We start from the raw sequence: 26,941 nt of genomic DNA, 5'->3' as shown, positions 1-26,941 counted from the left end.
GAATGCTCCAAATAAAATGACACACCAATGCTGACTTATTTGATTTCCAAAGATGTTACTATATAATATTGGTATAACTCTGATTCACAACTTCAACAACAGCATTCACACTAAACTAATCTTTTGAATCCAACACAGTGGTTGATACTAAATCTGTATGTTCAAAGTGGTTTGTTTAAATCATAGATAATTCTTATAATTACATTGCAACACACTAATTATTAAATCTTAAAAAATAACCACTTAACTTTTTTTTATTATAATTTTAATCATTTAATGATACTTTATTTTTATTAATAACATGATAAGTTTTGAATAACAATAAATATAATAGGGGGGTGATTCATATGAAGATCCACCACCAAAAAACATTATTATCAAAAATTTACAATGTGTGGTAAATGTAATTTAAAATTAGCTTGAAAAATTCCTAGTTTTGACAAAAAAAACATTACAATCACGTGTTTTATTTATTAAGTGTATTGTTTTTTATCTTCCAAACTTATCAAAATTTTATATCAATTAGAATAATATTTATATTTAACAAAAGAGTATTATTTATCAAGAATTAAAAAAATTATTATTTTTCAATTTATTTTTTCTGTTTCTATATATATCAAATAAAAGAATGATTAATTATAAAAGGATACAATTTTTTTTAATATTTTATATAATTTTATTTTTTGGAAAAATAAATGGTAATTAAATATAGTTGATTTTTAATCAGTTTAGGAATAGTAAAAATATTAATTAAATAATATCATAGGATACCTTGATTTACAGTCAGTGCAAAATGGACCAGACGGAGTGACTTTTACATTGAAAAGCGGATCATTTAGTAATGGCAATTACCTCCACTTGGTTAGAAGCAATATAAAAAAAACGATGACTATTCTCAACCCTACTACAGCTATTGTGCCCTATACATCTGATATTATTAACATAGTTGATAGTTTCCAAACATGTGACTCACCAGATTGTGGATCTTTCCTTCCTCTAACTTGGTATCCTCCATATATTGCCAATATTTCTTCTATCCCAACTCAAGGAGGTATCATTACTGTAAAAGGTATATCACTTCTATCATCACCACCAGGAAGTTCAAAGATCTATTTTCATGACAGGTACTCTCTAAATGAAAGTGATACTAATGCAGATGGAACTGAAATACATTTCAATGCCGATCAGAGCATTATCTCTTTAATCTCTGGTCAAAATATTCCAATTTATCTCCAAATAAGTGGATTTCGAACTCTTACTACGACGACTTATTTTTTTAATCAAAAATATTTTTCATTCCAAAGTAAGTTGTTTAGCTTTAATATATTAGGAAATTATATATAAAAACAAATCTAATGTAAATTAAACATTAATTTAATAGCACCAACAATTTCATTGGTTGAATTTAACAAAGATACCAATCAAATTACAATGACTGGAACAAATTTTGGAGTAAATGGAATTCCATTAACATTGACTTCGAATGGTGGTAATTTACAACCAACTCATTTAATTAATAATACTGTTATTGTTTCAAATGTGAATGCTCAAAACTACTCATTCTCTGGTGATTACCAATATGTTTTGAATGTTGGTTCTCCAAATCCAAATTCAGCAACCTATACTCAACAACTATGTATGTATTAATAAAAAACATATCTTTTATTATAATGTTTTTTATTGAATAATTATTAATCATTCATATTATTATTGTTTAGATCCAGTTGTAACATCAGTAACCTCTACCTCATCATCTGGTGGAACCATTTCAATTTATGGATATAGATTGAATCTTTTCAAACCAAATGCAACTATTTCACAAGTATCAATCATTGTTGGAGGTTATACATGTACTGTATTGACATTGAATGATCCAACAAATTCATTTATTGCATGTTCAATGCCAGCAATTCCAAGTGGTTCAAAGAATTATAATTTATCAGTGGTCGTTAGCATTGATGGAAAGAACTCCAATAGTGATATATTATTCTCTGCTGATCTTCCAAGTGTCCAAGAAGTATCACAGGATAGTGGAAACACTATTATTATCGGTTCATCATTTGGTAATGATACAAAATCAATTGTTTTACATTTCAATGGTAGTACTCCAATGTCACCGATCTCCGTTTCCGACTCGATGTTAACATTTAAATTTCCACCAAACACACCATCTGGTGTATACAATGGAAACACACTGACCAAATTCAACACATCACCAACTGTTCCATTTAAGATAACAATACAACCATACATCACATCAATAACATCACCACCAACACAAGGTGGAATTGTAACAATCAGTGGTCAATATATGACTTCCAACATCCAAGGAAATGAGAATATCACTGTGATTATTAATGATCCCAATTCAAACCTAAACACTCCATGTTCCAATGCAACGAGATTGAATATTACCAGTGTGACCTGTATTGCACCACAAGGAAGTGGGACATCCGTTTATTTGCAACTTCAATTGAATGGTATCAGTGCAACCGTCTTGAGTGGATTGAGTATGGTCTACCAAGCACCAAAAGTATTGTCAGCCACTTCAGTATCACCATACGGTGGAGCGATAAGCATCTTTGGAACCAATCTTGGTTTTACCAATATCGATTTAAAACTAATCACTGTCAGCATCGATAATTCTCGTGATTGTAAAGCCACACAAGTAATCGACAATACTAATATAGTATGTCAATTGAAGAGTGGTCAATTCAACCTTCCACCACCAATCAACTACTTAAATCTTACAGTAACAGTGAATGGACAAACAAGTTTTAATTCAACTGTATTTAAACTAGATAGTAAGTATTATCGTAATAAGTTAAATTAATAAGATATATCCAGAACTATATAACTAATCATTGTTATTTCCTCATATAGACACAGTGTATTATGAACTATTAAATAGAGTTTTAGCAACCGATTATTCAGAGATTGAATATCGCAAACAGAAACTCTATGGAATCATTTTCCCTGCATGTTTATTAGTACCTGTATTAATATGGTCCACTGTAAAGTTATGTCATCATCAAATCTCTTATAAACAAAACTAAATTCTATTAAATGTATTACTAAAGTAATTCACCTTTTTATCTGTTGATCAACTTAATAAAATTCAAAAATGTTTTTTTTTAACGAAATAATTCAACAACAAAAAAAACTTTTAGTATTGTTGTTCATAATATATTAATGAGTATAACAATCAAAGTTCATAACATGTCAAAAAAAAAAGCAACAACTATTACATATATATATATATCAAAGATTCCTCTTACCATTAAAATATAACAATTATTTTTAAAATTCAAACCTAATTAAAGAGAAATAAATTAAATAAAGTTACCAGGGATGAAAAAAGAATTCTGTAGACTTTTCTTCTATTGAGTGATGATCAAAATTAACTTTTTTTTATTTTGCAAAAAAAAAAATCAAAAGATATTTGAATCATTAATAATTATTGTTTGTTGTTAGTTTTATTATTTTTGTTTTTTTTTGTTGATTGCTGATTATTGATTGAGAGCTATTTGCAAATGTACTATTATGGAATAGTACATATTTAAAATAAATAAGAAGATGGTTGGTGGCGATGTGATCACCAACAACAAGAGATGTAAAGAGAGAATCGATGATAGGCACAACATCGATTTCACAAAAAAAGTATCGATAATGCAAAACTTCTATTCTCCAGTGATGAAACCATGGTTTAATATCTGTAGATGTCAATTCGAAGAGCATTTTTGTAAGTTTAAAATATAGAGATATATTACAAATAAAAAGAAACAATTATACTTACTTTTTTTTTTAAAATTTCTTTATCTCTTTAGGAATAATTGTATTGATATATTCTTTACTATATGTTTTTTGTTGGTCTGGCTGTTGGATTGAATGGGTTTGTTTTTATGGTCCTACTGACAGATCCCTAGTGACTTTAATTTGAGATAGTTGAACCTGGGAGTGATCGTGTTAGCCTGATGATTCTCACTTGTATCAGATTCCTCAAGTTGTATATGTGGGAACAACCATTCATCGATCGAGGTGATCCAATTCAAAGAACCAACTCAAAGAGAGTATCGGTACCATACATCTAAATCGAGGTGCATACAACAGATAGTTACTCAAGTAAGATAATAACATCAACACACAAACACTATAAAGATAAATAGAAAACAAACAACTGGGAGTTTATATTTTCAGGGTAGTACCAAATGGAATCGTATTGCTAGCCAAGTTCTCAGTTTGTGTCGCGTGGTGGTTCAGTTAGATGCCACAATTGCATTTACAGGTCTCACTATTTCATCAATACGTCCATTAAAGATGCTTCTGGAGTCCAGGCACCGTTGAAAGTAGTTGCTTCGTCCAAGAGAATCGAAGTATTCCTCCCAACCACCGAGATTCAACGGCATATGATCACTCACATCGGCACCAGTCCAGATATTAGAACTGTAGATGGCGAATTCACAGGGATGATGTCTAGTAGTAGCTAGAAACAGAATAAAGATGAATCAGGTGAACAAATTACAGCTTTCAAAGAGGTAGAGTCAATTGGTGTTATGGAAGATCATTCCAATTCGCCAAAGCTTCTCCTTTCGTTTTGAGCCGGCTGGCAAACTTACAATGATCTATGGAAAAGTTGGAGCAGGCAAGACCCTGGTTAGTGCACTGATAGGAGAGATCTACAAAACAAAAGCAAGTGTTTTCACTACACGAAAGATGGGTTTCATATCACAATCACTTTGCTGATTGGCGCTTCGCTTCGAGACAATATTTTGTTTGGTGAAGAATTCGATGCCGGTCGTCATATCCGCGTGTGTTGGACGTGTGCTTGGCTACCGATTTGACTCAGTTCCCTGCCAAAGACTAAGACAGAGGTTGGAGAGCGTGGACTTTATCTTTCAGGTAGTCAAAAGTTAGAATTGCACTTGCACGAGTGAATCTGGTAAAATAGAAAGCGGTGGCGCATCTAATATTGTTAAAGGTGATACAGTCTCTGGTAATGATGGACGAAGCATTTACAGGCGAGCCAATCTAGATTGGCTAGGTGGTGATGTATACAAGATATCTGGTTGACTCTAGGACGTGGAATAGTAGATTGTTGCTGGAGAACAACAATGGTAGCTCGTACTCTTATACAATAAATGCCTAAACTGATCGAACCAGAGTACCAACTTTTTAAATGGGAGACAAATAAAATGTTGAAATACGTGAATATTTACCTAAACTGCATATATTGAGATGTATTTATTTAATTAGAAATTAGATTTATCACATAATCTTATACAATGGAATCATTTGAACTATTCCTGTGTAATAAACATCACCTATTGAAAATTTGTGTTAAAGAAAAGATAATATTTAGTGGAAAAAGTATTTTATTTTATTTCAGAGTTAACCACGCTATCAAAATCACACTACCCAAAAAGGTATATTTGAACTCTAAAAATTTGAAGAAATTTTAATAGAACAGAGAACGTAATAACACTCAGTTTGGTAACATCTATTCTAATTCCTTTTTTTTAACATTGTCAAAGAATTCTAAAAATTTGTTTTAGTTTATTCACAATGATCATTTTTTTGTTTATTCATTCGAAACCCTATTAAAAATGTGGGTATACATTATGATTAAAAGAGAAAAGCTGAGAAAAAAATAATAATTAGTTGTGGTTAATTTAGTTGGTAGAATGATATGTGATCATAAAGAAAAAATATGATTACCATATGATTGGTTTATAACAAAAAAAATAATAGTGGGTATACCAGTTGAGATGATTTTATTGTTGCCAATCACATGTTAAATTGATTTTACTTAAATTATTAGGGGATTCCATACAGTATTTTTAAAATTCATTTTGTACTAGAAACTATTGAAGGTGTATCAAATTTCAATAGTTTCTACTACGAAACACTGTGTGGTAATCAAGAATTTTTATACAACTACTTTCATTTTAAAAGTATTACAATTATCTAAACTTATTCATAAAATGTGGTAACTTGAATTTATTTTCCTTTTCAGTCATATCTGGTAGTTATTGCACTTCTTAATTTTAAAATGTTGTTGTCGAGTTTTAAACACTTTGTGTTACTCAAACAAAAGAAAATAAAATTGGGTAGATCATGGTATATATATTTTGGTTTATATTTAATGAGTTGTATACTTATTCAACACCTTTATCTTGAGGAGTATATGAAAATTCACACTCATCAATCACTATTACTTTTCGTTCTCAAAGTAAATGTATCACCATTTTTATATATATATTAATATGAGAGAATATATGGTTTTTTTAAAGTATATCTAAAATTTGTTAAAACTCTCACCTCTACATAAATCTTTAAGAGTTAACCACTTTATCAATATCACACTAAAATAAAAATATAATATATAAAGACCTAAAAAGGAATACTTGAATTATTTATCATACACTCACAGAATTTTTTTTTTTTCACTGTGATTTGTTTTTTATTTAAGCAAACCAAAAATCATAATCATAGAAGCTATCACTTTGTTTAATTAATTATTTTTTTCTAAAAATTTCTAATTTCCTTATTTTTTAATTTGTTTTTATTAAATATAACTTCATAAATTTTTATACATTTATTTATCGTTTTATTTTCAAATCTATAAAAAAATGAATCATTTTAAATCCTCAAGACAAATGTATAACCAATTATGGTTCAGAAAAATAAAAAATAGAGTTTATGGAGTACATAAAAAGAAATGGTCATATTTTTTATATGTCAATAGTCTATACAAGTATTTGTTGGATTACGATCCAGATTATACGGAGAATAGTTTTTATGTACAGACATTGGAGTCTATTAAAGAAATAATCGAAAATATTCTAGTCGTTTTGGAGATGTTTAATGTTCCAGCACACTATTTATTTTTGGTTATGTACTTCTCCAATAAATTTGTATATCGTGCTGGAATTACTTATAACCAAATTTTCAACCTGATGATCACTAGCACCATCATAACTCTCAATGATTTGAGAGAGGACTCTACCATTGATATATCTATAATTTCAGATATTTTCAATATACCTGTTGAAGATATCAATATAATGGAGAATATTTTCCTCACTGAACTAGATTTCGACCTTGGCTGGACAATGGAAGAATTGGAGCTTTACAACATTCAAATAGATGATCCCACATCGATTCTCAAACAATCATTGCCACCTCAATTAACCAACAACAATATCAATATGAAATCACAAGAAACAACACCACCTGCTTCACTAGTAACCTCTGCAGTAGAAAGCAACTCTTCTGAAACCCAAGATGTATTGTCATCCGACATGGGAGCACCGTCCAACTCCAATCTGAAATGGCGCTTCCGAGATTTGCCAAAAAAATTAATGAACAAACTCAAATCTAAATAAAGAATTTTGATAAATAAATGGTTGTTAAATGTGAGATGTTTTATTGTTTATTAATAAAGAGCTCTTTTTTACTTTCTTTTATCTCAAAACAACTTATTCTCTCCACAGGGGGTCTGGAATGTGATGATTTATGGTGTAGGAACATTTTTTATTTTATTTTTTTGGAATGTTGTTTTGTGTTTTTGAGTTGGGTTGGAGTTGATGTGTACCACAATCAACTATGGTGCAACTTGCATAGTAACGGAGCTATGGTCGACATGCATGGTAACGGAGCTATGGAGAAACTAGCATAGTAACTGGGCTGTGGTGTGACATGCATAGCAGTAACGGAGCTATGGTGGCACGCATAGTGACGGAGCAAATCTTCTTGATATGTTTGTTTTAAAGTGATTAATTATGTATTTAATTGTTCTATTTATTGTTTTTGCTATGTTATTGTATGCTTTGTTGTTTTTGATCTGTTATTGTTTAAATCATAAAGATTGTTGTATTGAATTTATCTTTTTTATAATCTGAATTAACTCATACTCTAAACTACATTATTTTTGCAAGTGTAACCAGTCTTCTCTGCTTGGCCATTTATATTCGTTCATTGTTCACAAAGCTTTAAAAAGGAGTGATTTGTTAATCTATATACGACTAAAAAAAGCTCCGGTCATCAGGTGGTCGCAAACCGATATACGGCTTTTGATCCTGATGTTAAAAAGCTTTGATAATAGATTAACGTTTTAAATGTCTACAGATAAACTAAGTAACATTAATACTACAACTCTCATACTCTAAACTACATATATTTGCAAGTTTGCTCCAGTCTTCAGTGCTAGGACATTAATATTTGTTCATCAATCACAATGCCTTAAAAGGAGGTTAAGTGTTAATCGAAAACTAACAATTCTCTGTCAGCAGGGTGCCTCCGCTGCATGTTACTACAGCTTTTGGTCTTGTTGTTCAAAGCTTTTATAATAAATTAACGTCTAAAAATGTCTACAGATAAAGAAAGTAAAAGAAGAACAAATTAAAATTTTAAAAAAAAAATTCGCCATTCGAACATACTTTAAATTTTTTTTTGCTGTTTTTGCTACCTCAATAATAACGTTACAGGAAAGAGCTAGTTTGTTTTTAAGAACAATTTTAGTCTAAATTAAATTTAATTAAGTCTAATAATATAAATAGATTAAAAGAACAGAGTACAAAATAAAAGAACCTGAAAACAGTCAGGACAATATTAATATTGTTTTTTATTATTTACAACCTTTTCATCTATCTTTGCAGTTGCTAAAGTTAAATCTGGTACAGTACCAAAAATAAATACACTTCAGAACTATCTTATAATTTCGAAGCATGCAAGCTTATAATATTTTTGTGTCCTCAATTTTTGAAAGTACTGCAACTCATCACAATCTTCTTATAGTTTATCTCTTAATTCAGAGTATATGCTTAGTCTATTCTTGTTTGACATTTTAATTTATATGTATTGTTCTTACTAATAAAAGTTAGAATCTCAATTAGATTACATAATCATTTGTCAAGACTAACTCTACCAATGGAGGGACATCATCGACTTCAAAACTAAATTCACTTACGCAATCAAGTGTATAATCTTTGCTTTTGATGATTAGTTGCATCAGTAAAAGCAAAGATATTAAACCATTATATACTGCCTAAACTATTCCTTTGTTTTACAAACCATGTATAGCAATATTCATCATATCACCAAACATTAGTGATTAAAGAAACTTAGGTTTAATATGTTATTGAAATTGTTATTTAATACTGTGCCAAAGGATTTTGTGTATGTAACATTTGAAGTTTAATTTAATTTTTTAGGGTTAAATTTTGTGCTTTGTCATTTTTTTAAATCATCTTTAAAGAGGAGGAGAAGTGGGTGATTTTAATTTTTTTTTGATTTGAAGTTTAATAACAAAACACTACATTACAAATATTAATTTTTTTATTTTACATAAAAAAAGTTTGTACATTTTATTTCATTATTTTAATGCTATTTTTTTGAAAAAAATTAAAAATAAAAACCTTTGTACAATCAAGAATTTACTCCCTCTCAAAAACTAAGAATGGTTAGTTTGCTTATTAAAACAAATTGCTTTAGATCACTAAATTTTTTTTCCCTCTTTTCTAGGCATGCCATTCTTCGACAACAACCACTATTTCTTCTACACCAGTTTGGTCCGTCCTAACAGATCCCAAAAACAATATTGAACCGATACACCCTCCAGAAATAACGCACCTGAAGAAGTATGAATATTTTTTAATTTATTGTTTAAAAATATTAAATACTTATTAATATCTATTAACAAACATATTTATTTATAAATAGCCTTGTAGAATCAATAGGATAAATTCTACTCCAGAATGTCATATTGGTCCTACAGGAAAACCGGTATGCAAGGCCTGTGCCCTCAAGATTATCAAACAAAAGAGAAGAAGTCGGTATCAAAATATAGTAAATCAATTTGATTGTTTAAATTTTACTATTTTTTTGTAAAAGATATATTTTTGGGGAAATAAATAGATTTTAAAATTTATAGATCTATTTAAACTGTTTCTTTAGAAAGTACCACCATCAACATTGTACAGTTAGATATATTTCTCTATACCTAGTTAGCGGGTGTTCCAGAGAATTCAACAATCTACAATTGAAAAATTGATTAAATTAGTTCAAAAGATATTACTTTTCCTAAAAAAATTTAGTTTTGTAGGAACAATAACATTAATTAATAAAATACCTTAATTCTATAATAATATATTTAATTTGGTAGTTTCTCATTGATCAGTTGAATATTATTTTTGTTCAACATTTAATGAAGAAAACTTTTTAGTTGAGAATTCATTCATTGATTAAGCTTGGAATCATCTCAGTAGAATACATCCCTCCTATCATTCGATTTATATTTCTACTTATAAAACTTATAAAACTACAAAATAAGTTCAGAATGTATCCCATCGGTTATGAATCAATCTATTGAAACACTCTATAATAAATAAAAGTATATTTTTTAAATGTGGTTCCTTTGTTGTTATGCACTTGAAATTATTTTTGATGTTGTTTATATCAAAACATCTTTTTCCATCTTTTCCAACATCATTCTTTTTAAATATATTGAATGGATGTTTTTTTGTTACTGAACTATAACCATGTTCATAGTTCCATTTCATTTTTTTTATTCATATAAATTTGATCTTCACAAAGAACTTAATCATTTTTTACAATTTTTAAAAAACAGAAGTGACTACAGTAACAACAAAAAAAACAGATGAAACATCACCTCAACTATAATAATATATTTTAAAAAAAGATAAATAATCGGTGGCAGTATAAATAAATTTTATATTATTTCAGAATTAACAACGCTATCAAAATCACACTACCCAAAAAGGTATATTTGAACTCTAAAAATTTGAAGAAATTTTCATTGAACAAAGAATTGAAAACACTCAGTTTGGAAACCCCTATACTTAATATAACACAAATTACCTTGTTTTTTAACTTTGCAAAAGAACTTTAAAATTTGTTTTAATTATTCGCAGTGATCATTTATTTATTCATTCAGTTGATTGCAATCTTAGAGAGAAATGTTTGAGGAAAAATTTGTTTTTCTCTCAATAGACACATTCACTCACTTCAATATTATTTGGTCTTAAAATTTGATCTTCATACAAAGAACTGAATCATTTTTTAAAATTTATAAAAAGAAGTGCCTACAGTAACAACAAAAAAACACATATGAAACATTACTCCACCTATAATAAATTTGAGTTTAAAAAATTAGTGGTAAAAAGATAAAAAATTGGTGGTAACAGTATAAATAAATTTTATATTATTTCAGAGTTAACCACGCTATCAAAATCACACTACCCAAAAAGGTATATTTGAACTCTAAAAATTTAAAGAAATTTTTACAGAGAAGAGAACGTAATAACAATCAGTGTGGTAACATCTGTTCTAATTCCTTTTTTTTAACATTGTCAAAGAATTCTAAAAATTTGTTTTAGTTTATTCACAATGATCATTTTTTTGTTTATTCATTCGAAACCCTATTAAAAATGTGGGTATACATTATGATTAAAGAGAAAAGCTGAGAAAAAAATAATAATTAGTTGTGGTTAATTTAGTTGGTAGAATGATATGAATTCATAAAGAAAAAATATGATTACCATATTTTTGGTTTATATGACAAAAATATAGTGTTCTCAGTGTAATTATTTACTTTGAAGTTTAATTGCAATCTTGGTGTTTAATGAAAAAATATTTCTTCTATTGATCATAAGTATATAAATACTAACAATTTCACTCATATATGATTCATTAAAATATTGTATTTGTTATTATTATTTTGGATACATAATTCGATTATAAAATTTATATTTAATATTATTTCTATTCATTTTTTATAATATAAAATTCTTTTCCGATATAATAATATGTCTTCTGTCAATCAAAGAAAAAGATTAGGATATCAAAAAATGTTCAAAACCATTTATGATAAAATCTATGGAGTACAAAAATCTACTAGGGAGTATTATGTTCTGGCTCACAGAGTGTACGAGTGGTTGTTGGTTCACGATCCAAACTATACAAAAGACTATAACTATGAGACTGTATTGGAAGCTATACAAACAATATTTGAATTCATTCTTGGTCTCTTGGATATGTTCGAAGCGCCACCTTCTCTGTTGCGTACAGTGATCTACTATTCAGAAAAATATGTATCCAAAGTTGGAATAATTCATAACGAAATATTCAATTTGATACTAATGAGCACCATTGTATCTCTCAAATTCTGGCCAGAGAATATCTATGTAGAAAATATCATTTTCGCAGATATTTTCGAAATCCCTAATAAAGATATCAATATAATGGAGCGTAATTTCCTGACTGGAGTTAACTACCACCTGAATATCAAGGAGGAAGACGTCAATTCTTTTTTGTCTTCAATCGACTATGAATCAAAATCATTGACGAAGAAATTAACCAAAATAACAACATCATCGTACCCAAATCCAACACGACATTTAGTATCTTCATACAAAAAAGCACCACCCAGCTCCAATCTGAAATGGCACTTCCTCAGTGATTGGCGCAAAAAACAAATGATCAAACGTAAACAAATTGGATACTTTTTCAAATATAATAAATAAATTGAAGATAAATTGATTTATATTAATATTTATATTTTTATTAACATAGAATGCTCTTTTCCACTTTCTTTTTCAATGTTACTTTTTAAAGACTGTCACTTTTGTGTATTAGAAGCATACACCAATTTGTTTTTGTTAATATATGATTTGAGCTGAATAATAAAAGAAAAATTATACCAATTAAACATTTTCAAGGTTTAATTTTAAGAAAACAAATAATTACTACTTGATATTCATCCACCTTGTCGATGAGTTGAATCTTAAACATTATTAATATTCTTTGGTGTGACAACGAACCAAAGACATCTGTTGAACTCGACAGAGTTGACGGAATCGATTTTGGTATATTTATAGGAATTTAAAGAGTGCTCCAATATTGTAAAATCCTCCTCCAGCAACAACAAAAGTTGGTCGTCGGTCAAGTGAAGTGCGTTTTTTGACGTATTATGATAGTAGAGTGGACCATTGTTGATCCATATACCAGATGGTTTTAATAGCATCTTACAGTACTTGACTAGATGAACGATATCAGGCACTACATCAACAAAAAAACTTGTACATATACAGTCTAATGACGAAGGAACCTTGAACTTTCGGAAGAAGTTTCCATGTTCAAATTGAAGATTGATTCCATTCATATCTATTTTAACATCTGGTATTTTAATTTCTTTCATCTTATACAAAATAAATTATTAATATTTATAATAATTTATAAACATAAATGGTAAATGTAAAAAATATTTTAAATCTTGTATTATTATACTTACAATTGATTGAGTATCACTTAAAAGTATTATTGGAATGAATAAAAGGTTTGAATGAAAGTGTATTGATTTCTAAAGGTTCATCTCTTAATTTTAGATTGACAGTAGTTAATAAAAATTGATTTTTATGATAGGTATTATAATAACAATATTATTAATATTTACTTTATAAAAATAGATTTAAGAGCAACTATTAAGAACATTGACATTTCATTCTGTACAGTTTCAAAGCCTAATTTCGCTATTTCATAAGCTAAACGACCCATACCACCACCTGGACATACAATCTTTATCTTATTTCTAGACTTTTCATCTGGGTACAATCTCTTAAGACTCTTTAAAAATGGTATATAGCATTCTCTTTGAGAAATTCCCTAAATAATATTAAGCATAGTTAAAATGTAATAAGTTGTATGGTGTTAAAAAAAATAAATTTAATTTGTAGATCATTTTAAAATTATATAAACTTACGTCAGCTGACCAATCTCTAATAAGTAATAATAAAAGATTATACAATTTATAAATGATGTCTTTTGTTGTCCAGATATTTGAGTTTGGGCTATCTGAGGTATCAGTAGACGTTTTGATGACTGCTGTTGTTGATACATCTGTAGGTGCTGTTGAGGTGATAGTTGTCTCCTGTACTACTTGTTGATCATCCTCTGATAATGGTGACGATTCGTCTTCACTCGATGATTGATTATCATCTCTTGACCTAGGATGATAATAGCCTCTATCATATCTCATACATATCCATTTCAGAAACTGTTTATTAACTTCCACAGAATCATTGATTAACTTTATCTATAAATATAATTGTTGTGTTAATCGAATTTATACTTAATGAATGTTTAAAGAGAATTGAACTTTGAACTTGATTCATTACTCTCTCTCTCTTACCTACCAAGTTGTTTGAATTAGGATCACACTTCCCGTCTATTCGAATGAATTTCGAGTAGTGTTGATCGTAGACCAAGAAAAGCTCTAGTATTTCCTTCTCTATAATAAAATTGATAACAGGATTGTCATCTTCATCATCGCTTTCCTCCCAATCCGAAGTTGTGGAGTCTACAGAATCTTCACTGTAATCATCGACATACAACATAACAGGAATTGACATCTTAGATCAATGCATTCACATTGACCATAGTTGAACTGTTAATGGTTTTTTGAAATTACAAAGCAACAGATTTAATTTTTTTTCTGCCAGGCAAAATTTAAAACAGATAGGAAATTGAGAAAAAAAAAAAAAAAAAAAAAATTTTTTTGCAAGGTTTTAACTAAATACTTCGAAATTCATTTTTTCCTTTTTTTTAAATGGTCGATTATTCAATTTTTATTATTACATTATTTATTTTATTACCTTAATTCATTTGTGCTACTTAACTTAGAGGGTTTAGAAGTTAACTCCTCTACTTAAATGCTTCACTACGATTAGTAGCTCTTGTACAGAATCCAACTTAGTTGGCCTCGCTGTACAAGAAGTCTTTTAGTAAGAAACTCACGCTATTGCTTGACCTCATCTTATTAAGAGTAATGGGCTATCGATCAGAAATGCAACAACACGTTAAGCCCAGTAAAAGTGATTGGGATCTACTTAACCAGATATTTAGTTTAGAATATGAATTAATAGACAACAATTCTGATCAATCTAAATTAGATAAACTAGTATCTAAAAAGAATCAACAGATAATCCACTTACATATTATTCAAATAAGTTTAATATCAACCCACGTTTGGTTTCAATTAGCATAATCATACCAAAAAGTTCCAAAATTTTCTTTAATTGTATTGTAAGTCATTTGTATAATAACTATAAACAATAAATTAAATTAGTCAATCTAATAATTAAAATTTAACTTTTCTATAGAAAAGACCTATCGACCAAATTGACAGTTTGAAATTAACCAACCTTTGTGAACAACTCATCAACAACCTTGCTTTGAAACGCATACAGCAAATAAGAGACACAGGCAAACACCAACAAATAGCAACCCAGCAACAACAACAACAAATTACAAATATACAATCACCTTCTCAATCATCTACACCATCATCAACACTATCCTCTTCAACATCATTACACTCATCGAATAACTATATAGTTAGAGCATCACCCAGTAAGTAACTTATATAAATATATATTACAAACATTATCTAATGATATTCATTATTATTATTATTATCGTCAACTATAGTAGAACCAATCTCTGCACAAGATGACCCACTTCTCAAAAATAATACCACTAGTGGTACAATATATAACATCGCTTTATCCGATATTAGCAGAAACCAGGAAGTTATCATCAGTTCAGCTCAATTATCAACACAACAAAACAACTACCAAATCATTATCTATATCAATTCAATATCTTTTGTGAATAATAATATAGATAAGATCAATGACCTTCAGACCAAGCTCAACCAGTCAGAGATTGAGATCAATCGATTACAATCAATTATTATGGATATGGTGCAACATTTTATAGATAAGAGAGAACAATCTGACCGGGCCCTATAGGAATACAAGATGAAATGTAGATTATTAGAATGTGAAATTGCCAATCACCAAAAGACTCTCGATGTATACCGTACCGATTATGACCAATTAAAAGAAATGATCGAAACAGAAGAGCTTACTACCAACTATTCTTCGTCCACTTCTTCATAAAACCCACCATCACATTTCAAACAACTAAAGTTCCAAGAACTACAATGTAACTTGTCTACAACAACAAATAAAAAAGCTATCAATAATAATAATAGTAATCATAATCAGATGGAGATAGACTTTGATAAAAAACAAATAGCTGAAGTATATATTTTATAAATAATATATAAATTTCAATTTTATTAATCTTTATTTATTTAATTCAAACTAAATAGGATTTACAAAAGAGATATCGATAGACAGGCTATTAATATTATTTTCACAACCAGTTTAATATTGTTGCTCAGATACAATCACATATAGATAGATCACATCGACATCCAACGTTATTCTTCATCCATTTAACATTATATAACAACAACAACAGCAAAAACAAAATTCGCAACACATCCTGTATTCACGATGGAGATTATCAAGTTTTTGTTGTCAAACTTACCAACTTCTATCTGGAAATTTATTTAATGTAGCTGCTCTCAATATCTCCTATAACATAGTATGTTTGAATCTAATATCTTATCTATCTATATATCATACATGAACTAACTTTTTAAACTAAAAATAGGATGGATTGTACAAAGTATAAGGATACCAGAAAAGAAAAAAAAATGATCATTTAAACTTATTTATAATAGTATGTGCTATTCAATTATTCCCTAGAAGAGATTAAGAAATAAAATAAGTATTTTTGTTTAGTTTGAAATATAATATAATCATAAACAATTATCAACGTGCGCAGGTTCTTGTGGATTCAGTAAAAAACATCTATAACTTCGAACAAGGTTCAGTAACAACCGAACCATAGACAAACTGTTTAATGGAGTGATGGTTGGTTACTGGATCTGCACTTCAACATTCCAGGTCTATAAATGTATTTAAAATGTATAATAAAAAAATTTATTTTGTTAAAGTTAAACGGTTATTCATATGCAATTAAAAATTATATACATGATACAAGTATAGAATGAATGTAAAGAATAAAGAGATGAGTTTAAATACTGGGTGTCATGAGCCACGACTCTTGGTTTTACTGTGGACAGTACAGAAACTGGAGATTTGGATAGGTTTCCTCCACCTCGTTGTTGTCAATATGATTCTCTGAAGGTTTGTAGATCTTCTTGGCATAAGTTAAAAAAGGTCCGATAGCATATTTTGTAATGGGTCGGTATTTCGATTTAACTATGGCATATCCACTAGCTTTATTGATGTTTGTATCTCTATTCAAGTCAAGGAATCTGAAATGGTTGTGAAAGATGATTCTTTTGATCTTTTTTGATTTCGACGCAACATTGATTGTGGTCGACAAATCAGATCCTATATCAAGAGTTTCGATGGTATTATTGTTTTCCAGTAATAGACTGACCCATTGATGCTTGTCAGAGGTATACAGAGTACGCACCTTGCATTGAGGTGAACACAACAGTTTCAACAACATTTTGATAGTTTCGAACTGAACAAACCATACAATGAGTTTGGTGATATAGTTGAGTTGATTTTGAATAAAATTTATTTCTGATTTTCCGATTATAACGACACTAAGAGTTTCAAGCTGGGTGTTATTACTCAGGATATTATAGTTTCGGTCGAATAACACCTGCAATTTCAACTTGCGAATAGAATTTCTGATACTATCAGGTGGCATTCGAATTTTGTACACTCTTATGTTTGAAATGTCAAGTGATGTAAGATTTGGTAGTACCTTTAACAATTCAAATACTTTTATATTGTTGATCTTGATTTGATTGAGTGATAGTGATTCTAAATTCGGCATATAGTTAATTAGCATATTACAATGTTTAATTTTGAAATACTGCTCTTCATTGTGAATTAAATTGAACTTTCTAACACTGTTAAAGATCAATCCTAATTCAACGGGTGAAAAGGTTGATTTATAAGTAGTTGTAAATTGATTGAAAGTTTCGAGTGGTATTGTTAAATTTGTTATATTTTTGACTACTGAAAAAGGATTGATTATAGAGTTCATGAGTTCATATGCTATACTTTGACTAGAACCAGGCTTTAAAAGTGATAATCGATTGAACATTGATGATATCTGGTGGAATATCTGTTTGGAAACCATGGCAATAGAGAGAACCCATCGGTATTTAAAACAAGTATTATGAGTGCCCAAATCGATATCATTATGCCAGACAAAACGTATAATTTGAAAGATGATCAAAGTTGGCAATAGATATTGAACAGTACCACGATGATAGTTTTCCATTGGGTTGTTTTTAAGTTTTGATTCTACAAATGCGATATGTTGTTGATATTTGGTGATATCTTTAATAAGCAAATCTTTTCTAAAATAAGTATGTTTCAATGAAAATGTTTTCATTACATTGACAAGCTCTTTTGTTGTCATTTTTTCAAGTTCATCTTGATTATATATTCTATATTTGCTAATTATCTCTTTTATTGTCATCTCTTTTTATTAGTATATTAATAAAAATAAAGAGCAAAAAAAATAAAGAAAAGTTTTTGTTTTGTTTTTTTATTCTTCAGAGAGAAATGCTACCATATCATATTCTAATCAACCCATTCCCACTATTTTAAACAATCCTTCTCATTAGAATCACTAATTATGTTATTTCATTTTATAAGTTGGGTTTTTTTTGTATTCTCGCATTATTTTTGCAAAATGCACACAAAAGCAATGCAAATGTTAAATTTAAATTTTTTTTCATTTTTTGGGAGGGATAAAATGAAATTACACACATCCTTATACTCCTAAATTTTGCCCACAATCCATATTAATATTTTTTTGATTTAATTTTTATTTATATTTTTCATCATATATAATGGTAAATATTATTTTAGTTCCATTGATTGTGAATAAAGTATAATTGTAATTTATAAGATAATCTGTTAGAGCACCACTATTATTTTTAGCTCCTTTGCTAACAATTGGTGAATGAATTTAACAAACCCCATTTAAAATTGTTTGGAATTTAAACAAACATAAAAAATGAAAATAAAAGAAAAAATTAAAATGGTGTTTGTTAAATAAATTTTTTCCCCCCCCATCCACGGCACTTTAACAAGATAATAAACATATTACACTTCAATTGACTACCAACTTCTATCTCAACCATACCAATGAGCATCCACAACACAACTATCATGCCAATATAATAGAGCTTGGTGACGAAGTTTCCACTCCGCTCTCAAAAAAGCAAGGTTCACTTCATTCAGCGATACCACTGTAGTCCAGTTTGATAACTAGCTCTAAATCAAAACTGAAAAGCACTAGATCGCCGGATCAATGTGCCATCATTTATGCAAACACTTAATAAGCGAGGCATTACAAGCATATGAACAATATCAATTTACATCGAAATAGACAACAACAATATGTACATACAATTACAAACAATTATCTATTATTAAAATTAGCAACGACAACCAACAACATACTCACCATAGTTTTGAAGATGATATGAAAAGTTTGAAAAAGAATGTAGAAAAGAACTCTATGGTATGACAACTCGTATAAAAATATAAATAATAATAAATAAATCAATAAAACTTCAAACTAAAATTTATTTATATTTTAAAAAGTATCCAATTTGTATACCTTTGAACTTTAGTTTTTTGCGCCAATCACTGAGGAAGCGCCATTTCATATTGAAGCTGGGTGGTAATTTTTCGCTGGATGACATTGTATGTTGTATTTGAGTTGTATACGATGGTGGTATTACTTGTGGTGTTATTACTTCTGGTGTAGTTACTTGTGATATCATATTGAAATTATTGTTGTTGGTTAATTGAGGTGGCAATGATTTTTGGAGAATGGATTTGATGTTGATTGAAGACAATAAAACTTGGACATCTTCCACTATGATTTTAAATTGGTATTCGATTGTAGTGAGGAAATGAAGCTCCATCATATTTAAATCTCGAAGTGGGATTCGGAAAATATCAGCTACTATATAATTCTCGACTTGGAAGCTCTCTGACCAGAACTTTAGAGTAACTATGGTGCTTACTAACAATAAGTTGAAAATTTCGTTATAAGTGATTCCAGCCATTGACACATAGTGATTTGCGTAATAGTATACAGTGCATAGATGAGAGGGTATAGTATCGAACATAACCAATAAACCAAATATTTTTTCAAAGGATCCCGTTATTGTCTCCAATACACTCTGGAAGTGTAAATTTTGTATAGAGTTTGGGTCGTGATCCAACAACCAATCGTATACACCATGGGCTAGTAGAAAGTACTCCCATTTTCCCTTATGTATTCCTTTTATTTTACGGCATATGGTTTTGAACCTTAGTTGGTATTCAGATCTTTGAAATTGAATAAGAAAAGACATTTTAAATATAAATTTTATAAAGATTTATATTATTTAAAAACAGGAATTTTATTTATGAATTAATTTAAATATAGTTAAATATAAAGGATAAAATATATTTTAGAATTATTATTAAATATATATTTAATAAATAACAAATGATTAATGAATCAAATAGAGAGAAATTTTTAATATTTATAATTATCCTTTATGATATGAAATTTTATTATTATTTGTTGATTCAACACCAATTTTTTTTTAAAATTAAACTTCAAGGTTATTAGTTAATATTTTGTGATTTATACCAAGAATATGGTAATCATTTTTTTTTTATAGTCACATCACATTTTACCTACTAATTTCTCTCAAAATTTTTTCCTCAAACATTTCTCTTTTTATGATTGCAATCAACTGAATGAATAAATTAATGATCACTGCGAATTAAAACAAATTTTTAGAGTTCTTTGGCAATGTTAAAAAAAAAGGTAATTTCTGTTATATTAAGGATAGGTGTTACCAAACTGAATGTTATCAATTCTTTGTTCAATGAATTTTTCTACAATTTTATACAGTTCAAATATACCTTTTTGAGTAGTGTGATTTTGATAGCGTTGTTAACTCTGAAAAAATATAAAATTTATTTATACTGTTACCACCAATTTTTTAAAATATATTATTCTAGTTGAGGTGATGTTTTATTATTCTCATATTTATTTAACAACTCAATAATATTTTATAAAATAAAAACTTTTGTGTTGAGCATTAAAAAGTAAAAATGATCAAATTCTTTGTGTGAGGAGTTAAAATTTTTATTTGATCAAAACAAATGGTTGGAAAAATATAGGTTCATGATTATTATCAATACTCTTTTCTTCAGTATTGTTAGGGTTTATCTAAGGGTAATTTGTAGTGTATATAGTAACAACAAATCAACACCAACATCTATTCAAATTATATTACTAAAAAGGTAACAAGATGATAAAAGAAGTTTTGATATGAACAATATCATTGTTTGGAATCAAAATAATTTCAAGAGCTTGCAATAACAACAAAGAAAAAAATATTTAAAACATTTAAATTAGCAACACATAAAAATAAATTTAATTTTATACATATGGTGCTTCAATAGTATAATACATATCTCATTGGATAAATTGATCAGTAACATGTTTTGGGGTTTCAATAGAAATGATAGGAGTGATGATTTTCTAATTCATTTCTTAGTATATACTAAGAAATCATATATAATCTCATTATGTAGCTACCATGTGGTAGAATTGGAAAATAGGCACTCCTATTATTATGTGTAATAGGTGATAAATTAGATGCCTTCTACAACAATACAGATAATCAATTATATATAGCTTGAACAATGATTGAAATCTCAACTAATAATTGAATGATACTGAGGAAGATTCCAGAAGGTTCAACAAAACTTCTCTATACTGACTAATTTATTTACTCTTTGGTTCACTTTCAAGATGAATCAAAAAGAAAGTAATAAAAAAAGGTATATTAATTGTTTTATTTTATAAAAAAACTCACAGTCTATTCTATCATAGGAAATATTGTTTGTCGCACTCTTTCTTGCTTTGTTTTTCGATCTATTAAAATATAGACAAATCTTGCAACAACTCGTGGTCTGGTAGGTGACACAAACAAATGTGCAGACCATTCCACCATCTACGAGTTACCCCAAGAGACTAGATAGAATATACGTTAAACATTCTATAGTATCCGGTGGTTGATCAATTTTGCTTCGCCTATCTCCTACTTCTCGTAGAAGGTCTCCCTAGTAGTTCAAAGTAATGCATTGTTGATATGACCGCCAAAAGCTGCACTACTTGTTGCGTTGGCTCACATGTTTTTCTCTATTAATTTATAAAACGTACTCCACTGTTCATCAGAGTCATGTATGCAGCCATTAATTGGTATGGTGGGTATTGACTTAAGCAGCAAACAAGAGTAGATATGCTTCTGACTACATGTAGCGTGTCACCAGATAACTGGTTGGGCAGACAATGAGCAGTTTGAAGGAAGTTTACCAACGGTCAACTTATTTCATTGAGTTAATATGATATATTAATACTACAAACCAATATATTACATACCTGGAGTGTTAAGATTTGGTTGGATCATACAGATTCACAATGATCTCGGTGATAGAAGCCGTATCATTGACCATTGATTATCAAAATCCCATCTTTTGAGGAGTTTAAAGATCATTGAATGTTAACTTTTGGGTCGAGACCATCAGGAGAAAAGCTGTGCAAGAGAATCGTCAGTATAGTCTTAGGTGTCTGACTGTGTGGAATCGAGACGTCTTTGTTACTGTTAACATATAGATTGACGCAGTTACTACAATGAGTAAGATCTTCTCCGAGAAAAAGTCGGCACGAGTATAACCTTAATTAAAATTAATCTACACTACTTTTTTATCATTTATTAAAAATAAATCTACTATAATAATTTCATCCTATTAGTTTCTTTTTCATATTAATTGAGCACCAGAGCTCGATATATTATTTTTTGATTTAATTATTAATTCTTGTCATCATACCATTGTAATTTCACTTTTGTTTTTATTTTAAAGAAATAATTTTATAATCATATTACAAGATACCACAGTACTTAAACAATAAATTTATTTAACAAACACCATTTAAAAAAAGTGTCTTCCATCACACATCATTTAAAAAATGGGTGAAAGTTTAATTGATTTCCAAACAAAACTTGTTAGGCTCTTGCTTGTAACCATAAATCGAATAAAATAAAAAACCACTAAGATCACATTAACCCCACTAATTTTTAATTATTTCATTTTTATTAAAATTAATGCGCAGGCGAAAGTTGTTGGGAGCCAGTTTGTTTTGTGATAGAAAAACTTAATTAATTCAAATTTTACTTTCAGTGCACCAGTGTCTCAATAATAGTAATTGGAACCAAAATGAAATACATTGAAATCGATAAACAAACTTATATTATAGGTGATTAAAAAAGAAATTAATCTACAATAAACAATAAAATTTATATATAATATAATTCTTAAGTCTTTTTAAATTTGTTGTAACAAAATCAGTAATACTTTTGAATGACAGATGAAATTTTAAAAAAAAAATTATTAAATGAATGTTTGAACTTGTTTATGATTGGTTCTTTTCAATTTCAAAATTGGTTTAATTCGATGTGGTATCACTAATTATTTTATACTACATTCATGGCCCACATTCTAATTAAAATTCATTTTAGACATTGAGATAAAAATGAGATATAAAAACTTTATACAATATACAAATATTTTTTACGATTAATAATTATAAAAACAGGTTACTATTGTTAAACACACCACACAATCATATTGTGTTAAAATGATTGAGCATTAAACATATTAGTATATGTGGTTTTTACCACCAAGTTTGAATTCAAAATGTGATTGAATTAAACCAGTATATATATATATATATATAATAAAATTATTGATGGTGTTAGTGAGTTTATATGAATTTATAAATCTTTGTATTTTAAGCCTAATATATACAATTAAATCTCAAGATAATCTCATTTAACATTACCATTTAATATTAAAATATAAAAGCATACTAATTTCAATAGAAACAATGAAATAAGAACAAGAACAGAACATCAAAAGTAATCAAATACTTTAATATAATTTAAAATTTCTACAATATTATAAGATAATTTATCTTTACTTTTAAACTAAAAAATACAAATAATAATGGTAATTACCATTGGAATCATTATTTTTTATTTATAGATTTCTAATTAAGTTTAATTTTCATTAGTTAAAAAATAAAATTGTTCCACCTTTAAATTTAAGTTTGCTTGGAAATGTTAAACCTGCTCTAGATAATAATAACATTAATAATAATAATATTAATAGAATGGTTGATGAAAACCAAGCCATAGCACCTCCTACTCCAAGAAACTCCGATAATGAATTTTTTCAAACATTTGCAAATAAACTATTGATTTGAAAGGTGTTGGGATTTCCAAAAACCTTGCTTAATAATTATTAATTTGTTTTGGTTATGTTATTGTTTTTTGTAAGAGTATGATACAACATTGTTCGTTGGTGCTATCACCTTAGCTAAGCATATTGTTTTGTTGTGGTTATGTTGATGATTATTATGATAGCATACGAGATTAGTATAATATCAACAAAACTTACATACGATATCGCGACTACTATCGATCATTACTTCTTTGATTGTTCTGTCGTTAATGATAACAATTGGTTAATAAAGGTCAAAAATTCCTATACTAAATAATATGGTTACAATTAACTTTATGTATTTAATCATACACAGTCGCCACCCAAGTTCCATGCAAGATCATATATTTATATTGTGTACTTACGTTTTAAGAACAAATAGCAAGGACAGCAAATTTAATCTTGGTTATACGGTGAAATTGGGTATCATTCGCGAAATGAGGGTAGATATCTAATTATCTGGATGGATAAGAGAGTATGAATTAAAAATAATTATAACAAATCTTAATGTAAAATATATTTGATAGGAAGAGAAAGAACAATATAAGCAGAAGCAAAGAAGCAAGACAATAAACAAGATAAGAAACAATTTAAGAAGAAAGAAAAGCTTGAAGTGAGAAGGAATGAAAGAAACACATCGCAAAAAAATAAAATAAAATATTTAATATTGTTCTTACTTACTGTTTTCAAGTTCTTTTACTTTTCATCTTTAATCTATACATATACATATACCTAAAACATTTGCATCTGATCTGATGATCAAATTTGCAAATGAACAAATGATCACTATTAAAAGTGCTAAAAACAATGGATTTTTGTTGTGAAGCTTAAAAGAAATATTTAACTTAATTTATTTTTTATTATTAAAAATTGTTTATATTAAAAAATTTTATTTTTACAGATGATATTACTATTTGAGAATAATACTTTGATTTCATCAACTTATAATTGGGAATTTTATAGACCTATTTTTAGAGGGTGATTTTTGTCGAGAGAAGTGTACAAAAAAGCCAAAAAATGACCAATTCTCAAGAAGTTCAATTGAATTGTTGTTCGATCTTTCTCGATTTCTTCGAAGATATAATGAAGTAGATAGATTCTGTCCCTTTCTTTGATAATGTAGTGATATAATTCAAGTACATTGATAACTTCTCCCATTTGGTGACGTCGTTGTTTTTCAGCTACATATGATTTTAAATTCCCCAATCCAGTTTGAATTTCAGCGTAGACTATACGAGCTTTTTTGAAATAGTGTTCATTGATACAATTGTTGTTTTCCAAATAGATTCTTAATTTATCTACTGGTTGAAAGTAATGATTTCTATGTAAAGATGTACATTTTATACATAAAAAACTATTACAATTCAAACATAGAATATTCTCCTCTATTTTATGAAAAACACAAGATTTCATTGTTGTTAATATTTTTTATTTTTTTTTAAATAGAAATAAATTGTTAATGTTGAAATTAAATAATTTTTATTTATTTTTTATTTGAGATTTGATAATATTACGAATTAAATAGTAATTTTTTGATTGCTTTTTAGTGAGAAGTTAAAAAATTATTCCATTATTACTTAAAATAAAACAAAAGCTCAAAGTAGAGCATTGAATATTTATTAAAAAATGGGTGTGTTTTTTTATTATTATATATTTTGATATGATAACAAAATACCTACAGTATTCATACTTCAAAAAATACCACCAAAAATGAATATAAGTGATACATTTTTTCTAGATGATACATAACACAAAAACAACTACTCCCATACGATTAAATACTTCTAGTTCATTTTTAAATTAATACCTTGTCCAACCAATGTGATGGTATTTTCGGCAATTTGACTCAAATTTAAGATTAAATGATTTAGATTTCATATGAAAATCTAAAATAAATCATTGATAATATTATAAATTTTATTAAAAATTAAAGAGTGATTAAAATCAATTTTTCCATGAGATGATACAAAGTTTTATTTGAGATCAGTGATTTAAATTTTTTTCATTTCTCTATGCAAAACTAAAATAGGAAAGTGTTGAAAAGAGGTTCATATATATATTCATACCTCTTTCATATTCAACATATATGAGGAATATTTAAAGAAGATGAAGAGACATAATTGTAAAATAAAAACAATTTCATATATTCAGTGGTTTAAAATAATTTTATTGTTTTAAAATACCCCACTCTTTATTTTATGTTTTGAATCAATATAACCATTTTTAATAAATCCAGTTTTTATAATGACAATAATATGAAATGATGGGTATTAATAAATTAATATCTCTAAACTTTGAGGTATTTATTAAGATTTCTGCTCTTATGATTATGAATAAATCTCTACAACATGTTACAGTTAAAGTTTCCTTTTTTGGAATTATGAATATATTATTGATAATCATGTGGTTAACTCTGAAGAAAATTTTTTTTAATTTTCAACTAATCTTTGTATAATTATTGTGATTGAGAAAATATGTTATAAACAAAAAAAGAAAATGTGATAGTAAACATTTTCTTTTATATTAAAAAGTACCCCTTTTTTGAATATCATCTCTTCTCTTTTCTTAAATAATATGTGAGGATTCTCATTAAAAATTTTATTTACTCTTAGTAAAAATGTATTCTATTAATTTAATATGAAATCCATCAGTTT

General features: G+C 28.0%; 11 protein-coding genes across 11 annotated transcripts; 7 read left to right on the top strand and 4 right to left on the bottom strand.

The window, feature by feature from the left end:
- Nucleotides 1-695: 695 nt before the first annotated feature.
- Nucleotides 696-3,056, top strand: tgrE1 (IPT/TIG domain-containing protein; the record flags this gene model as incomplete). The annotated part of the gene is made up of 5 exons (XM_020575642.1): nt 696-698; nt 784-1,303; nt 1,382-1,636; nt 1,719-2,804; nt 2,884-3,056. 5 exons carry the CDS (start codon nt 696-698, stop codon nt 3,054-3,056), a joined length of 2,037 nt encoding a protein of 678 aa, XP_020434437.1.
- A 520-nt stretch (nt 3,057-3,576) lies between these two features.
- Nucleotides 3,577-6,511, top strand: PPL_04744 (uncharacterized protein; the record flags this gene model as incomplete). The annotated part of the gene is made up of 10 exons (XM_020575641.1): nt 3,577-3,742; nt 3,946-4,070; nt 4,198-4,259; nt 4,286-4,445; nt 4,915-4,993; nt 5,387-5,423; nt 5,468-5,490; nt 5,890-5,986; nt 6,148-6,229; nt 6,470-6,511. The coding sequence occupies 10 exons, from the start codon at nt 3,577-3,579 to the stop codon at nt 6,509-6,511; spliced, it is 873 nt and encodes a 290-aa protein (XP_020434436.1).
- A 118-nt stretch (nt 6,512-6,629) lies between these two features.
- Nucleotides 6,630-7,385, top strand: PPL_04743 (uncharacterized protein; the record flags this gene model as incomplete). Its single annotated transcript, XM_020575640.1, has 1 exon — nt 6,630-7,385. One exon carries the CDS (start codon nt 6,630-6,632, stop codon nt 7,383-7,385), a length of 756 nt encoding a protein of 251 aa, XP_020434435.1.
- A 1,748-nt stretch (nt 7,386-9,133) lies between these two features.
- PPL_04742 (uncharacterized protein) lies at nt 9,134-10,043 on the top strand (the record flags this gene model as incomplete). The annotated part of the gene is made up of 3 exons (XM_020575639.1): nt 9,134-9,181; nt 9,721-9,846; nt 10,005-10,043. The coding sequence occupies 3 exons, from the start codon at nt 9,134-9,136 to the stop codon at nt 10,041-10,043; spliced, it is 213 nt and encodes a 70-aa protein (XP_020434434.1).
- Nucleotides 10,044-11,825: 1,782 nt separating this feature from the next.
- On the top strand, nt 11,826-12,654 carry PPL_04741 (uncharacterized protein; the record flags this gene model as incomplete). Its single annotated transcript, XM_020575638.1, has 2 exons — nt 11,826-12,419; nt 12,592-12,654. The coding sequence occupies 2 exons, from the start codon at nt 11,826-11,828 to the stop codon at nt 12,652-12,654; spliced, it is 657 nt and encodes a 218-aa protein (XP_020434433.1).
- A 148-nt stretch (nt 12,655-12,802) lies between these two features.
- PPL_04740 (uncharacterized protein) lies at nt 12,803-13,216 on the bottom strand (the record flags this gene model as incomplete). The annotated part of the gene is made up of 1 exon (XM_020575637.1): nt 12,803-13,216. One exon carries the CDS (start codon nt 13,214-13,216, stop codon nt 12,803-12,805), a length of 414 nt encoding a protein of 137 aa, XP_020434432.1.
- Nucleotides 13,217-13,467: 251 nt separating this feature from the next.
- Nucleotides 13,468-14,426, bottom strand: PPL_04739 (uncharacterized protein; the record flags this gene model as incomplete). The annotated part of the gene is made up of 3 exons (XM_020575636.1): nt 13,468-13,680; nt 13,778-14,110; nt 14,211-14,426. The coding sequence occupies 3 exons, from the start codon at nt 14,424-14,426 to the stop codon at nt 13,468-13,470; spliced, it is 762 nt and encodes a 253-aa protein (XP_020434431.1).
- Nucleotides 14,427-14,842: 416 nt separating this feature from the next.
- PPL_04738 (uncharacterized protein) lies at nt 14,843-15,703 on the top strand (the record flags this gene model as incomplete). Its single annotated transcript, XM_020575635.1, has 3 exons — nt 14,843-14,974; nt 15,177-15,430; nt 15,700-15,703. 3 exons carry the CDS (start codon nt 14,843-14,845, stop codon nt 15,701-15,703), a joined length of 390 nt encoding a protein of 129 aa, XP_020434430.1.
- Nucleotides 15,704-15,836: 133 nt separating this feature from the next.
- On the top strand, nt 15,837-15,977 carry PPL_04737 (uncharacterized protein; the record flags this gene model as incomplete). The annotated part of the gene is made up of 1 exon (XM_020575634.1): nt 15,837-15,977. One exon carries the CDS (start codon nt 15,837-15,839, stop codon nt 15,975-15,977), a length of 141 nt encoding a protein of 46 aa, XP_020434429.1.
- Nucleotides 15,978-16,184: 207 nt separating this feature from the next.
- Nucleotides 16,185-23,850, bottom strand: PPL_04736 (uncharacterized protein; the record flags this gene model as incomplete). Its single annotated transcript, XM_020575633.1, has 8 exons — nt 16,185-16,221; nt 17,024-17,209; nt 17,786-18,401; nt 19,552-19,939; nt 19,964-20,122; nt 22,120-22,146; nt 22,608-22,681; nt 23,814-23,850. The coding sequence occupies 8 exons, from the start codon at nt 23,848-23,850 to the stop codon at nt 16,185-16,187; spliced, it is 1,524 nt and encodes a 507-aa protein (XP_020434428.1).
- Nucleotides 23,851-25,244: 1,394 nt separating this feature from the next.
- Nucleotides 25,245-25,975, bottom strand: PPL_04735 (uncharacterized protein; the record flags this gene model as incomplete). The annotated part of the gene is made up of 2 exons (XM_020575632.1): nt 25,245-25,672; nt 25,963-25,975. 2 exons carry the CDS (start codon nt 25,973-25,975, stop codon nt 25,245-25,247), a joined length of 441 nt encoding a protein of 146 aa, XP_020434427.1.
- Between the last annotated feature and the right edge of the window lie 966 nt (nt 25,976-26,941).

The sequence above is a fragment of the Heterostelium album genome (genome assembly GCF_000004825.1).
Source record: "Heterostelium album PN500 unplaced genomic scaffold PPL_scaffold4, whole genome shotgun sequence".
NCBI lineage: Eukaryota > Evosea > Eumycetozoa > Acytosteliales > Acytosteliaceae > Heterostelium > Heterostelium album.
This window is presented reverse-complemented; position numbering and strand designations above follow the sequence as displayed.